Here is a 13778-nt window from a genome sequence, read left to right as displayed (position 1 = left end):
GGTGCCCCGCACTGCTACGGCCATCGGGACCGTAGCCCCGCACCCACCGCGGGTCTCCACAGGGCTGGGCGGCCCGGCCCACGGCGGGCTGGGTGCACCCCGGTGCCGAGCGCGGCCCGGCCCGGCCCGGCCCGGCCGAGCGGCCATTTCCCGCCGCCCCGCGCGGCTCCGCGGCGCCCGCAGCCCCGCGCCGGCCCCGCCCCGCCCCGCCCCGCGCTCCGCCCGCGCCCCGCCCCGCCCCGCCCCGCCCGGCGCCGAAGGTTTCCGAGCGGGGGTCGCGCTGCTCCGGCGGCGTTTCCGGAGATTGCCGAGGGGCTCCGGCCCCTCCCCAGCCGCCGCCGAGCCCGTGACCGAGGCGCTCCGGTGGGTCGGAGCCCGGCGCGCCCGCTGCTGCTCCGGTCGCAGCGCGGGGCTCCCCGCCCTCCTCCTTCTCCTCCTGCGGCTCCCGCTCCTCCGGCAGCGCCGGGCGCCGCGGTGACAGAGCGGGGCGATCGCGGCGGGGGGCGGCCGGGGCTCCGGCGGCGCGGATGGCGGAGGGCGGCCAGCCCCCGCAGCAGCAGCAGCAGCAGCCACAGCCGCAGCTCCTGGCCGGCGGCGGCGCGGCGTCCGCCCGCGGCGTGAAGCGGGAGCCGGAGCTGGAGCAGCCCATGCCCGGCGGGGACGGCGCGGAGGGCGGCCACAGCAAGCGGCTGCGGACGGAGGCGGAGGCCGACGGCGGCGGCATGCAGGTAGCGGGCAGGGCCGGGCCGTCCCCGGCTCTCCCTCCCCGCGGCTCGGCCGGGCCGGGCCGCGCTTGATTTCGGTTTGCGGGGTTCGGCGAGCGGGGCTCCCCCGGGCCGAGCCGGGCGGCTCCGGGGGCGCAGCCCAGCGCTCGGGCGGCGGCGCGGGGCCCGGGGCAGCGCCCGGGGAGGCCGCGGGGTCGGGCCGGGTGCGGGCACCGGCGGCGCCCCGGGGCCGGTGGGGATTGCCCGCGGCGCTGGGGGCTTGTACAGCGCCGGGAGAAATCCCAGGTGCTGCCTGGCAGCGGGGAGAAGCGGGGTGCTGGGACGGCTTCTAGGCTGGTTCGGATTCCCACGTTTCTGCCGTCTCCTGCCAGCGCGGTTTGATCGTCACCCAAAACATCGCTCGTTTCAGGTGCATTGGCCTTTGTGTTTGTGGGGTGATGCCGCCAAGGTGTTTCTGCCTCCCTTTGTCTGGGTGTTGTGGAGGGTTGTTTTATTGTGGCAGTTTCACTGCTTCTGTCTCTCGTGATGAGTGTATCAGAGCTCTTTGGAAGCAGCGTGATTTATTCATCTGAACTTGTTTCTCCTCTCACCTTTTCTGGGGTTGGTAAGCAATTCTTCCTAGCTTTCCAAAGAGAGCATCCTGTTCTCTCCGTGGTGCTTCTCAACAAGATACCAAATGCTGACCAACATTCTTCCCTTTTTATTTCCCAGGCTGTCCCCAGTTTTCATGCTCAAGAATGATTTATTTTTTTAAACAGCTTGGAGCAGGAGGGTTTTATTTGTGGCTCTGTCTGATGTTCAGCCTTTCACGGTGGTCTCTCCACCCCACAGCATCGTGTTTTCCCAAGTGTGATGGCGTGGCCTGAGTGCTTGCTGGAGCTTTGTACCCAAGTGCTGCTGCTTGTGCTTTCCCAAGGGCCAGTGAAAATCATGCTGTGCTCTTTTATCCCTTGAAGTAGTGTGTTCTCCCACACGTAGGTGTCAGGTATGACTCAGGCAGTGTGTACAATTGCAAGAAGAAAGATGCTCAGCATCGAAGGAGTGTTTGTACAGTGTGTCTTGCTAGGAGTTTGTGAATGAGTGCACAAGCATGGTGACATGAAGTTCTTCCAGCTCTGCAGAGTTGAACTGAGGCAAAGATCCTGTGTAGTTACAAGAGATGCACCAGTTTACCCTGCATATAGTGGTTTAACTGGTTGTTGATATAAATCTGGATAAATCAACTGAAAATTGCCCAGGAAGGGACTTAGGTTGGTTTAAAAAGTGTCTGATGTTTTGTTTTTGTTTTTTTTTTTTTTAATTGCAAATGAGTACATTTTCTCTACAGATAAAATACTCCCCCCTGTATTTAGATTGAAAAGTGTCTTGTTGTTGTTCAAGGAATAATGCAAGATAATAAGATTGCAGCATTCAGGCATGGGGCTTTAACTGTGTGTATGTGAAGCAGTGTGTAATGCTGGGGGTCATGATACTAAAGATTGATTGTGGAATTAGCAGAAAGCTGGGGCTTTTTTCTGTACCAAATAGTGGAGAAATTAGGTGAAATGCAACTAGTAGAGCCCAATTTTTAAGTGTGTCTGTAGTCAGTCAGTGTAGCTGTTCTTCAGACTAGGACCCCCATATTGTACTTATTTGGCATTCTTAGTGTAATTTTAATCTTTCCATATGTATATATATGGAAAAGATTTTTTTGATCCTTTTATTATAAAAGATGAAAGTAAACACATGTATGTGTGTATGTTTATATGTACAAATATGTACCATTATTTTGAACTAGGTGATCTTTAAGGTCTGTTCTAACCCAAACCATTCTATGACTCTACATCCAGAAGTTTCCCTTGACTTTTTTTTTAGTTTTATAAACTGTAGTTTATACATTTGGAGAATCTTCTCCTGTTTTCAAGCAAGAAGTACCAAATTTGAAGCCAAACTTGCCAATAATATCAGAGCTAGGAAAAATGTGTTCTTTAATGTTTGGGAAGCTCGGTGTATTTTTACTTAAAAGACAAAACACAAGATTGCCCTTCACAAGGTTTTCTGTTCAGATAGTGCCTTCTTTTGAAGTACCTTATTTTAGAATAACGGCTTCTTTTTAGTAAATCTTCTATGTTTAACTGTATGTAATGCTTACAAGAGGAATAAAGAGCCTATTCTTTGATTTTTTTTTTTTTCTCCCTCTCATATGCACTAGAGGCTTTCGCTTTTTTGTACCTTGTTTTTCCTGGAGATCTTGTCAATTTTCTGCTTCCTGTTCCAGAGCCATGGGCTGTTGCTGTGTAAACTTGGTGACCTCGTGTCTCTGGGCTGATAGCAAGGAATCACAGAATGCTCTGCCCACCACCATTTCTTCTTTGCATAACCTGTACCTACCAGCGGCTCAGGATATAAACACAGAGCGTAATCCTGAAATAAATATGTAATATGTAGAAATTACTAATGTAGCTGTAAAACTAACAGATTTTTTGTGAGTCTTTTGGCATGAAATATCAAAACTAGGCTGTAGGAAGATAAGACAGTAGCTAGTTATTAGGACCTTGGGGCTGAAGGTGCCTAAAAGCTTCAGGTAGCCCTTAAATTTATTTGGCTTCTTGTTTTCTGCTGTCTCAGGCCAGCATGCTCAGACAGCTTATGCCGTTAGGGTTTCATTATCTAATCCATCTTTGATCAGGCAGGATAAATGGTGTTTGGCCAGTGCTGATCTTGTTAGGAGGGTGGTGTAAAGCTGCTTGGGTTGGGATTGGGACAAATCGGATCATGGCTGCTATCTGCTTCTGGGACATATTTCAGTTAATCGTGGCGTGGGAGGAAAAAATCCTACCAGGAGCTGCTGGTTTGTAGCTCCCTCAGTTCCATAAACGGCAAAAGTCAAATGCTACTGGCCAGGAATGTCACCTGGAAGTATTTGGATGGGTTTGTAAGCTTTGGAAGTAAAGGGCCCCAGAGGTAGTGCTGCTTTTTAACTTTATAGATACTAGTAAGGAACTACCTCATGCTCTGTTTGCTGACTTGGATGGTTGAATCATTTGGATCAGCTTGCTGACATGGGTAAAAATAATGCCTAACACAGGGGAGAAGACAAAAAAGGAAAGTTATATTAGCTTAAGTCACTTGTGAAACTGCACTGAAATCAATTGTTGATGCAGCTGTATTTGCTTCTTGTCAGAAAATACTGACTGCTGCACAGATGGAAGAGAAAGTATCCTTGCAACAATCTCTCTCCTCCTCTGTTCCTTGTGTGATGAAAGATGAGAAATGTTGTGACTAGCTGGGAAGTGTCCCTTTCTCTTTCAAACTGCAGACAAGGGTGTAATTCCAGGGTGCTCTTTTTGTCTTCCCCTTCCAAATGCTAGAGGTGTACCAGACAGTTAACACTGCTGAAAAAGTTACTAAAATATCTTCCCCTTGCTTTACATGGGGTTGAATGAGTTAACTCCTCATTTAGTCCCCAAACTGAATTTTGATTTAACTTTTTTATGGGGTCTAGGCTGGTTAGTAAATTAAAATCATACCTGGTGGTAATACATGGGTGGAATTAGATGCAAGGTGTGAACAGAGCTGATCCTTGTTCATCTTTCATTAATGACGTGTGTGCTCAGAACCCCTGAGTATTTGGGACAGTTACTCTTCTTGCAACCGTGAGCATGGCCAGTGGTCAGGACAGACACTTAATGCAGCTGTGGTCTGTGCCTTGCCCCGTCCACATGAACCTTTAGTGGCAGCAATGAGTGGTGACTTTGTGTTGTCATTCAGCCATGTCAGCACAGGGTTCATAAAGATGACTAGTGGTGTTGAGATCAGTCTCCTGTGACTAAAAGATGATGTAATAGACGATAAGTCTTTGCTCCAAAAGAAAGTCTGCGGTTTCTCGTCCTACCGTGAGCCAGAAGATGGCCTGTGACACCCCCTACCAGCCTGACTTCTTTCCAGCACAATGACTGGAAACCTTGAACTGCAGGGTGCCACAGAAAGGGGAGAGTGGGGACATGACTGGTGCTTCACGACAGCCAGTGTCCTTGTTCAAGCTGTGGCCTATTTGTGGTGCTCCAGAGGATGGCAAGAAATCAGTCTGCTGATAATTTCTAGATACCTTTGGGTTTATAAGTAGGAGGGTTGAGACTGGGATTGTAATCGAGAAGGGGCCAGTGAATAACAGCTTTTATGCTGTGAGGGACCCTTTGGATGTCTGTATTTTTAAATCTTACAGAAGAGAACATCTAGTTCCAGTAAATTGTGGAAAAGCTGTGTAATCAGGTTAGCTTTTTCCTCCCTCTTATTTTTCATGGCATGGCTGTCTTTGTAAAGAGATGCAGAGCAATGCAGAGGATACAAGATACAGTAAAAGAGTACAGAGTCATTCGACTCCTGCCTTGGATCCAGAATGAGATTTCCTAGGATGCTAGGATGTTTTGACAGAGTACTGCTGATGTGATGAGACATAGTGAATCACCTCCAAGTTTGTTGTTGTTTCTCTGTTTGCTTTTGCCCTTTGTATTTTTAAATATTTGAATGTTATGAGTTAGACTTGACACAGTCTGGGAACACTTAGAAAATCTCCAGTTCAAAGAAAACCTTTGGCAAACAGACTGAAAGTTGGGATTTTAGAGTTGCTAAGAGTGCTTTAATGTTGGCTCTTTTCTTGCCATATTCAGGAAAATGGAAAGCCCAAGTGAAGTATTCTGCATGCTTTAGCATTCCTCCCGGCTCTCTCAGTATTTCTCTGTAGATTCCAGAGGTCTGTGTTCAAAGGTGATGGCCACGTTTGTGAGGTTGGAAGCCAAACAGAGGTCTGGCTCTACTGGAGATGGTTTCCTTCTGCGTATGTGTACCAGCTGTAGACATAAGCTTTTTATTTTTCTTTTCAGAATTCCTGTTTAGAAACACAAGTGCTCTGGTATTTTGCAGGAGGCCTGGTCTCTTGCTTGTTGGAAAGGTTGCCCACCTAGCTGAGTTTGGAGCAGCTCCCAGGCACATCCTGTGCAATACCCTCTGTCGGCTGTTTCTCCCAGTGATGCAGCAAGCAGGGCTCCTGCCTTGCCCTTCTGCACTGGGGGTTTGCACTTCTACGTTCAAGGTTGTCTCAAAGATGTGCTGGTCACTGAAGGTTTAGCAGCTGTGTTCTGTGCTGGCTTTGTGCTTTACTATGACTCCTCTTCCAGCCTCTGCTGCAGTGAGGCTCGTGGCAGCAGGAGTACCAGAACACATGAGATGCAAAGGAGGCAGCAGTAAAATAAAATAAAATAAATCAACTGCTTCGTTTGCACTAGAGGTAGGGAAGCCAAACTAAAGTTGAGATGGATCTGAACAGGATTCTGTGGGTGGTCTGTGGCCCCCTGGAAACTGCTGCTGAAGGACATACCCCTGTTAGCTTACAAAAATAAAGCCTGTCGTTAGCAGTGTTTGGTTGGTTGCACAGAAACCTCTGCCCCTTTGGAAAATGTTAGGTATCACATTAGTTGAAGATGTTTTAAAACCTGTCACTCTATGCTGCTGACTTGTGGCACACAGCAAACCTCAGTTTTTGTATGAAGTGAAAAAGAAGGGCAGATGTTTTGGTTGTCTGGAAATCTTTTATTTAATTTGTCCAACTCTGATATTACTTGACCTTTTGTGTGTGTGTTTGCTGTTGAAATGCGGTGGCTGAGGGATCAGAGGAACATCCAGAAGAGAAGTGAGAGAAGCAATTAGAGGTAACGAGTTCCAGTTCATTGGAGCATTCTGTTGATCTACATTTTACAGTGGTATTGAGTGGACACCCAAGTGTAACTGTCATGAGATAATCCTGATGTTTAAGGATTAGAGCTGCTTGGCTGCATTTCGGGCCTTAACTCCCTTTGCTCTCCAGTAAATTTAATTTTGCTAGCAATCTTTTGTAAATTCAGTTTGCAAGATGTGTATATTTTTCCCAGCATGCTTCCCCCTCCCTCTGCTTCACTTTCTTGCATGCATCTCATTTTTTACATGTTGAATTAGAGATATTTGTAGGAGCCAAATCCAGTGATGGCAGGGACTGGATGAATCAGTCCCCACCATCCTGACCCTGCACTGTTCCCTGCCTGCCAAGCTGTCCCACTGAGCTGTGCCTGGCTACCTTTCCTGCAGGAAAGCTTTGCTGAGAAAGACCACATAGTTTTCTAGATTTCTAACCTGTGTTCTGGGTTCTGGAAGATTTCCAGGGTGTTTGTGAACTATTCCAGTCTGTCTCTCATTTGGCTTGTCACATGTACATACGGCATCTGTCTAAACCACCCCATCAGCTCTCTTGCTGGACCAAAGGAAATGGGACTCCAACTCCTTAGCAGTGATATGAGGTATTTAGTGGCCACAAAGAAAGGAAGGTTGTGTACAAAAGCCCCCTTGTTTAATGAGCAGCATCAGCTGAACTAGAGCTGGGTCCAGCATCTGCTTGGGCAGACCAGGGAACTTGGGCAGTTTCTGTCAGCTCACTTGGTGCAACACTGGTGTTCAGTCAGCTATGCCATTGTACCAGCTCCTAACCTTTGGAGTGTGGGCAGAGGGTACTTGTGGTTCACACTGATTAGAAAAGGGGTAATGAGATCTTCTACTTGGATAGGACAGTGGGATTCAGGCTGGCATGTTTTTGAAGTGGCTGTGTGTTACTGGAGCTGTTGCTTATGTTTGTCTAGGAGACTTTGTGGTGCAGAAAGATTGGATGCTTGCTTCAAAGAGCATGGAATAAAAGCACTTGTTGCCTTTCTTGCATGACTTTATTGGGTTTTATCTGCTCATAATTGCCTCAGCAATAATGCATGTATTAGCATAGAGATCAGGAAGAAGCAGCACCATTTATGGGGGAACAAACCCTCGTAATGTCAGCACTCTTTCCCTCGGACTGTGCATAGCTATATTTCTTTTAATAGGGAGGCTAAAGAATCAACCTTATGTGGCTTTTCCGTGTGTCACAAAATATGCTCCCCAGAGGCCTTTGAGGCCTGGGATCTGGATCTGGCTCAGGTTTCTTCAAGGGACTGGAGCATTGTGCACTTTTAACTGAGGTTTTCTGCACAGCTTTCCCACTGCTATTTCTGTAGGAGATTCTTGCAGACATTTGGGGTGGTTGTCACTGTTGAGGGTTATGCCCAGGAAGAAAATCCCACCAAGGCACCACTAAAAAGCCTTGATTTAGTGCTGTGTGGGCTGAAGGGGAGGCTCTATCTGGGATCCTGATGCTATAATTTGCTGCTTGTGGTTACTGTTCTCCTGCCCGGATAGGGGTGGGAAGGTCGCCTTGCCTCCAGCCTGCTCACTGACCTCGGGCAGAGAGGTGGGGGGAAGGCCAGGCTCTGCCCAGCTGCAGGGCTGGGCACCTTCTTCTGGGTCCCTGGATCTGCAGGTGGAGTAGCCAAGCATGTCTCTCTGAGCAGCTCCTGTGAGACATTGTGCTTCTGAGCCATCTCTGTTTGGCTCTTTGATTTTATTCTATTTTGTTTTTGCTTCCCTTTCGTGGGAAGAAGAAATGAGGAGAAGTGCAAGCAGTGGCTTCTTCATTACCCTTTGTACTCTGCTGTCCTGGAAAGCAGGTCCATTAGAGGCCTCTTTCCTACCCAGATTTCATGTTAAAAGCCCCATGCAGCTTTGCAGAAAAGCTGGACCAGGATGGAGTAGATTTTGTAGGTGCTTTTCCTTGCCTGTAGGCACTAGTTCTTGAAGCTCAGCTTTGGGGTAACCTGGGTTGGTTCCTAGGATTAAAGACCTGAGTGGTACTGCTTCTGCACCACTGGGTAGGACCAGCCACACAGCCTGGGGAGATCCAAAAGGTTGATTCAGGGAAGGAAACCTAGGCTGTGCTGCTGCAGCAGATGGAACTGTGGGGCATACCAAAGGAAGTGGAGGCTGGGAGCATGGTACAGGCAGATGTCCTGGGGCTGGTGGCATGTATGAGAGTGGGACACAGGCATTTGTGTTATAGAGGACTCAGGAATTATTTGAATTATGGAGGAAACTGAGGCAATGAAGTGTATGCAGCACTGCTGCTGATTTGCAGCAGCAGATCTGAATGTCTTTTGGACAGCCTGCAGGAGAATCCAGCTGGCTTCTGAAGCACCTGCCCATCCTGTTATTTGTTTTGTCTAGTACTGGAAATTGAATTGTGTGGAAATGCAGAACACTCTCAGTGCTCTAGTTCTAGGAAGTGGTATGCAGCTTTGCAGTGGTGCTGGAGTTGTGTTTGTCCTGCAGTCTGGAACTGCAGGTGCTGTCTCCTCCATGCAGAGGGTTGAGGAGACAGACAGAGAATGTGCCCGGGTGAGAACCTGTGCACAGCACGCTGCAGCCAGGGAGACTTTAATTCATGGTGCATCTGGATTGAAGGAGCTGGAACTCATAGCCAGTAACTGCCCAGCAGGAGAGTGTGGCAAGAAGGCATCATGTGAGGTCATACTTATGTGGTCATACCTTTTATGTTTTTAGAGATGACTTCATCTCTGCAAGTGCAGCAAATGGATGGTGCTCACTGAGGCGCTATTAAACTTAATGGGAGTTTTGTAACCAGTTAAAATGAATGTAAGGTCAGGTTTTGGACTATCCAATATTCCATTTCTTCTCTTTCATCTCATGTATGACCCCAAACTGAATATACTGCAGATAATCTAAACCTTGCACTGAATACAGACCTATTAATTTTTAATGGTCTCTTCTACAGTACTCACCACTGTAGTGTGGGTGCTTCACAGGCACTAATGATTTTATTTTTTAGTTTCCTGAGAGGTAGAAAACATACTGTGTCTTACTGTGGAAGTGGGGGATTGAAGTGCCTGGTAAAAAGAGCAGTTTTGCTAAAAAAAGTTTGACACTTACAATCTAATTTATTTTTATGTGTATTTTTGATTGTAGCTGGGGCTTTTTTATTGAGGTTGGGTTTTGGTGATGTTTTAATCCTTGATCTACAGTGCTCTACAATTTCCACTATATATATATGTGATGCCTACTGCTTCCACAGACTGATCCTTAAGTGTGTCATGTTGGGCAAATCTGCAGTGATATTGTCTTTATCTTAAAACCCAGCAGAATAGCTTGAACTAAGGAGATTGGTCAGTATCATAGTGAAATTTTACTTGGAAGATAAGGTTTGAAATCTAGATAACTTTTTAAGTAGAATGGATGCTGTTTGTCTTAAATTATGAAACCATCTACCTTTTGGTTTCTGCAGCTGTTTATACTGCTCAGAGCACAGCACTTCTTAGGCTTGAATAAAGCAGGAATTAGCAAAAAGTAGCTCATAATCCTGATTTATTGTAACATCCCTGCACATGAGGAAACACTGGAAGTTGCATGGATAGTTGCTATTTTTTAATCTGCAGCCCTTGACTTTTGCAGTTGCTATTTTAGGAGAGAATGTAGCTACACTGCCTTTTGAGTTAAAAAACATGTTTTGGTCTGTTAAGAAGCAAAGAGCTCTGTGTAGACAGCAAAGGCAGGAACTGGCTCCTGACCTGATCCCTGTGTTGGCTCCCAATGGGGTCTGGCAGCTCTCCCCCTTTCCTCGGAACACAGATCTCAGCGTGGCTCCTTGTGGGATCAGCAAGGAGGACAGAGGGATGTTTGCTGAGGAGGCTTTGTGCTACATTAGGGCTGCAAAGGAATCCTGCCACTTGGGATACAGGTGTCTCAGATGAAAAATATGTGGTTGATCATGGACTTGATATCTCCTTTTTGTTTGCTGAATAATGAGTCCTTCACGCATCCTGTCAGTGCCTGCTTTTTCTTGCTTCTACATGGGTGTTCAGTTTTGTTCTCCTTAAGTAAAGGGGGAGCAGAATTGTGTTATAGGGTGGGGGTTCTGTCATCTTCAGAGAGCCCCAGACAACAAGCCTAGTTTTGGGCTGGATGCCTGATCTCACTGCTAGGATTGTCAGACTACAGCACTGGAAGTAGTATAAAGCTGTAGGGGAGGAATAAACACCCCATCACACTGCTTTTTGGAAAGAGGAGATAAAGACCAACCTGGCAATGGCTTCTTTGTGCCTCTGCACATGTTATGGAATTCCCATTGCCTTGAAGTGAGGGGAGAAGATGAAGCTGGTGTCCTCTCCAAAGCTCACATGAATATGGTGGAGACCTGGCATCTAGTGTCACCAGCTGGACCTAGCAGGTTTTTCCCTATCTGACCTTTATACCTAAGCACTTCTTGGAAAAGTCTGACTTCCTGGGCTGGTTACATTTCCCTAGGAGTGGTGGTCTGCATGCCGAGTGCTCATGTTGTGAGAACTGAGCTGAGATGTCACAGACTGAGGAAACAAGGCCATCATTTGGGATGGTGGGATGGACTCAGCAGGAGGTGATAGTGGCATTTGGGAACAGTGCTGTCTGTGTGATGGTTAGATATCAACCATGGGCCAGAGAACACTTCAGAGAAGAGAAGGACAAGGTAAAAGGAAATGGACCAACTGTGGATTTTGATTGTCAGATAGAGAGGGTTACAGTGGAACTTCACTCTGTAGTGTTTCCATCTGTTGTGGTTTAATCTTAGCTGGCAACTAAGCCCCACACAGCTGCTCACTCCTTCTTGCTGTGATGGTGGAGAGAATCAGAAGACTAAAAGTAAAAAAACTTGTGGGTTGAGATAAAGGCACTTTAACAGGTAAAGCAAAAGCCACACATGCAAGCAAAGGAAAGCAAGGAATTCAGTCACTGCATCCCATGGGCAGGCAGGCATTCAGACATCCCCAGGGAAAGTGGGACTTCATCATGTGTAATGGTGATCTGGGAAGACTTCACTCTGAATGTCTCCCCTCTCTCTTTCTTCTCTCAGCTTTATATGCTGAGCATGGTGCCATGTGATATGGAATATCCCTTGGGTCAGTTGGGGTCAACTGTCCTTGCTGTGTCCCCTCCCAACTTCTTGTGCACCCCCAGCTTCCTCACTGGTGGGGTGAAGTAGAAAAGGCCTTGACTCTGTGTAAGGACTGCTCAGAAGTGCCTAAAATATCCCTGAATTATCAGCACTTGTCTTTCAGCACAAATCCAAATCATAGCCCTATAACAGCTACTGTGAAGAAAATCAGCTCTATGAAAGTCAAAACCAGCATACAATCTGTCCACGCCTTCTCTCGGTGCCCGCTTGTGACCCATCAGTGCTGTTGTGATGGATGTGGATGTGGTCAATGAGGCTAAGACTGGTATTTGAGTATATATTGTCTGGCCACCTGATACTTGTCTATATATACGTATATATGTGTGTGTGTCTGTGTGTGACTTTGCCAGGAAATTGAAATTATGCTCATAATTAGATCTGGTTTTTGTGTTTGTCTCTGTCCCCTAATTAGATCCTTCCAGAAAAAGCTTGCTGTATTTCACCATCTTGCCTGATCTCTTCTGCCTTTCAACAGGAATATCATGTGGTCAGTGCCAAATGCTAGTGTTTCAGAAAAATAAGTTTTATCTGTTAATAAATCACAAATTAGCACCACTAAGAATTCTTCATGCTTCATGCTCTGTCTTGAAACCTCTCTGTCTATAGGTCTGATAACATATCTGAGTGTATCTCTCTCTTTAAGCCAGACCAATGTATAGGTTCTTCTGGGAATGTTTGTTTCCCATGGGGAATGTGTTGACTTGAATAGCTGGAGGTGCTATGAGATTTCTTGTGTGTGTGTTTTCCTCCTGTTACTCACTGCTTAAAGGGTTAAGTAAGAATTCCTTGTTTTCTGGTCAGTGGGTTGATGTTTTCATCTTGGGCAGTATCAGGTATTTGTGGCTGCTTTGCATGCCAGGAGTAGCTTAAGTTGGGTTTGCTTCAACCACGACCCCTTTAAGGACTAGGAATTCTTTGGAGTGATTACACTTAACTCTGGGCTCTTAGTTGATGGATGTGATGGAGTATGTCCATAATTCTTGGGAAGGTTTCCTTAAATAGGCATGACCTTTCTAGTGAAAACAGGAAGATAACTTTTGCTTTTTTTTCCCCCCAGCATGTTTTTGTTTCATTTTTGGACCTCACAATTGCTGCAGACATTTACCATAGGAGTAGCTCATAGGCTTGGTAGTTTCATGGGGCAGAGTTTGGCAGCTCCATTGAAGTTTTGGTAGGGGTATTGGCTTGCTTTGCAGTGTGGCATTTGATATAGCATTTGTTTCATCCTTTCTGTAGCAGCCACTATTTTTCATCTTTGGTGGCCTTGTTCTCCTTTCTTATCCTTTCTGGCATCCAAAACTCTGAGGCATCTCTATGTGCAGAAAAAGACTAGTCAGTCTGCATGTTTTAATATGTGGATGAGGAATGGATTCCTTCATTCAGTAGGTCTGGATCATCCTATGTTCTTGTTTCTGTTGAGTTTCAGTAGATGCATGGAATGTGCAGGCAAATTGGAAAGAATGGTCCTGTTACCTCAGAAGGAGGAACTCTCTGGCTGTGACTTGAATGTGTTGACAGTCTGCCTGAAGTAGTGCTTGTCCCTGACCATCCTTGGAAAGGGTAGCAGGAGATGGATGTGCTTGACTCTCCTGTGCACTGAAATCTTCCAAGATGACTGGTGTCAGCTAGTCACTGTTGCTGACAAGCAAGCTCTTTTATGAGATTTGTGTTTAGCTAAACATAAAATCTCCGTGCTTGGGCTCTCATATCTGTTGTAAGGTATTCTGTGAAGTTGGCTCTCTTGGATTTGCTGCTTGATAAGGAAATGATGCCTGTAGTCTGGAAAAGGTGCACTACAGTGGACAAACTGACCAGCCCTGCTGGCACAGTACTATCAAGTGCTTTCTTTGGCTTGTGTAGTTGACCTGATCCTCAGGGTTAGTCTGAAATATAAATTTTATGTACATTCTCTTAAGCAATTTCTTATACTGTATTACCAATTTCTTGATGTCTGAAATGTTGTAACTTCGCAGTTAAAGATTCTGAAGTCTGTAGATCTGTCTGCTTGGTTCTGGGATTGGCAGTTTTTACTTTTGTTTTTAGGACAGGATTTTAAAGACTGTCCCTAAATCTCTGGACCCCTTGGGCAGGAGTCAACATGTCGCATTGTTCCTCTTCCCGGGGTGAATTCCTACCATTGTAGGGCTCTCTCTACCTCTGACTTCCTGGGCAGGATTTTTGTT

General features: G+C 46.6%; 1 protein-coding gene across 10 annotated transcripts in view; it reads left to right on the top strand.

Moving 5' to 3' along the window:
* Positions 1-243: 243 nt before the first annotated feature.
* RBFOX2 (RNA binding fox-1 homolog 2) overlaps positions 244-13778 on the top strand; it is a 164735-nt gene continuing 151200 nt past the window's right edge. For all 10 annotated transcript variants that reach the window (XR_008842283.1, XR_008842284.1, XR_008842285.1 and 7 more), the window contains exon 1: positions 244-728. Coding sequence is in view for 7 of the 10 variants with exons in the window: in XM_056510455.1 (XP_056366430.1) it covers positions 528-728 (201 nt within the window). In the remaining 3 variants the exon portion in view is untranslated. The remainder of the gene's footprint in view (positions 729-13778) is intronic.

Source organism: Oenanthe melanoleuca, chromosome 1A (assembly GCF_029582105.1).
Source record: "Oenanthe melanoleuca isolate GR-GAL-2019-014 chromosome 1A, OMel1.0, whole genome shotgun sequence".
Classification (NCBI taxonomy): domain Eukaryota; kingdom Metazoa; phylum Chordata; class Aves; order Passeriformes; family Muscicapidae; genus Oenanthe; species Oenanthe melanoleuca.
Note: the sequence above shows the minus strand (reverse complement) of the source record. Positions and strands in the feature narration are given on the sequence as shown.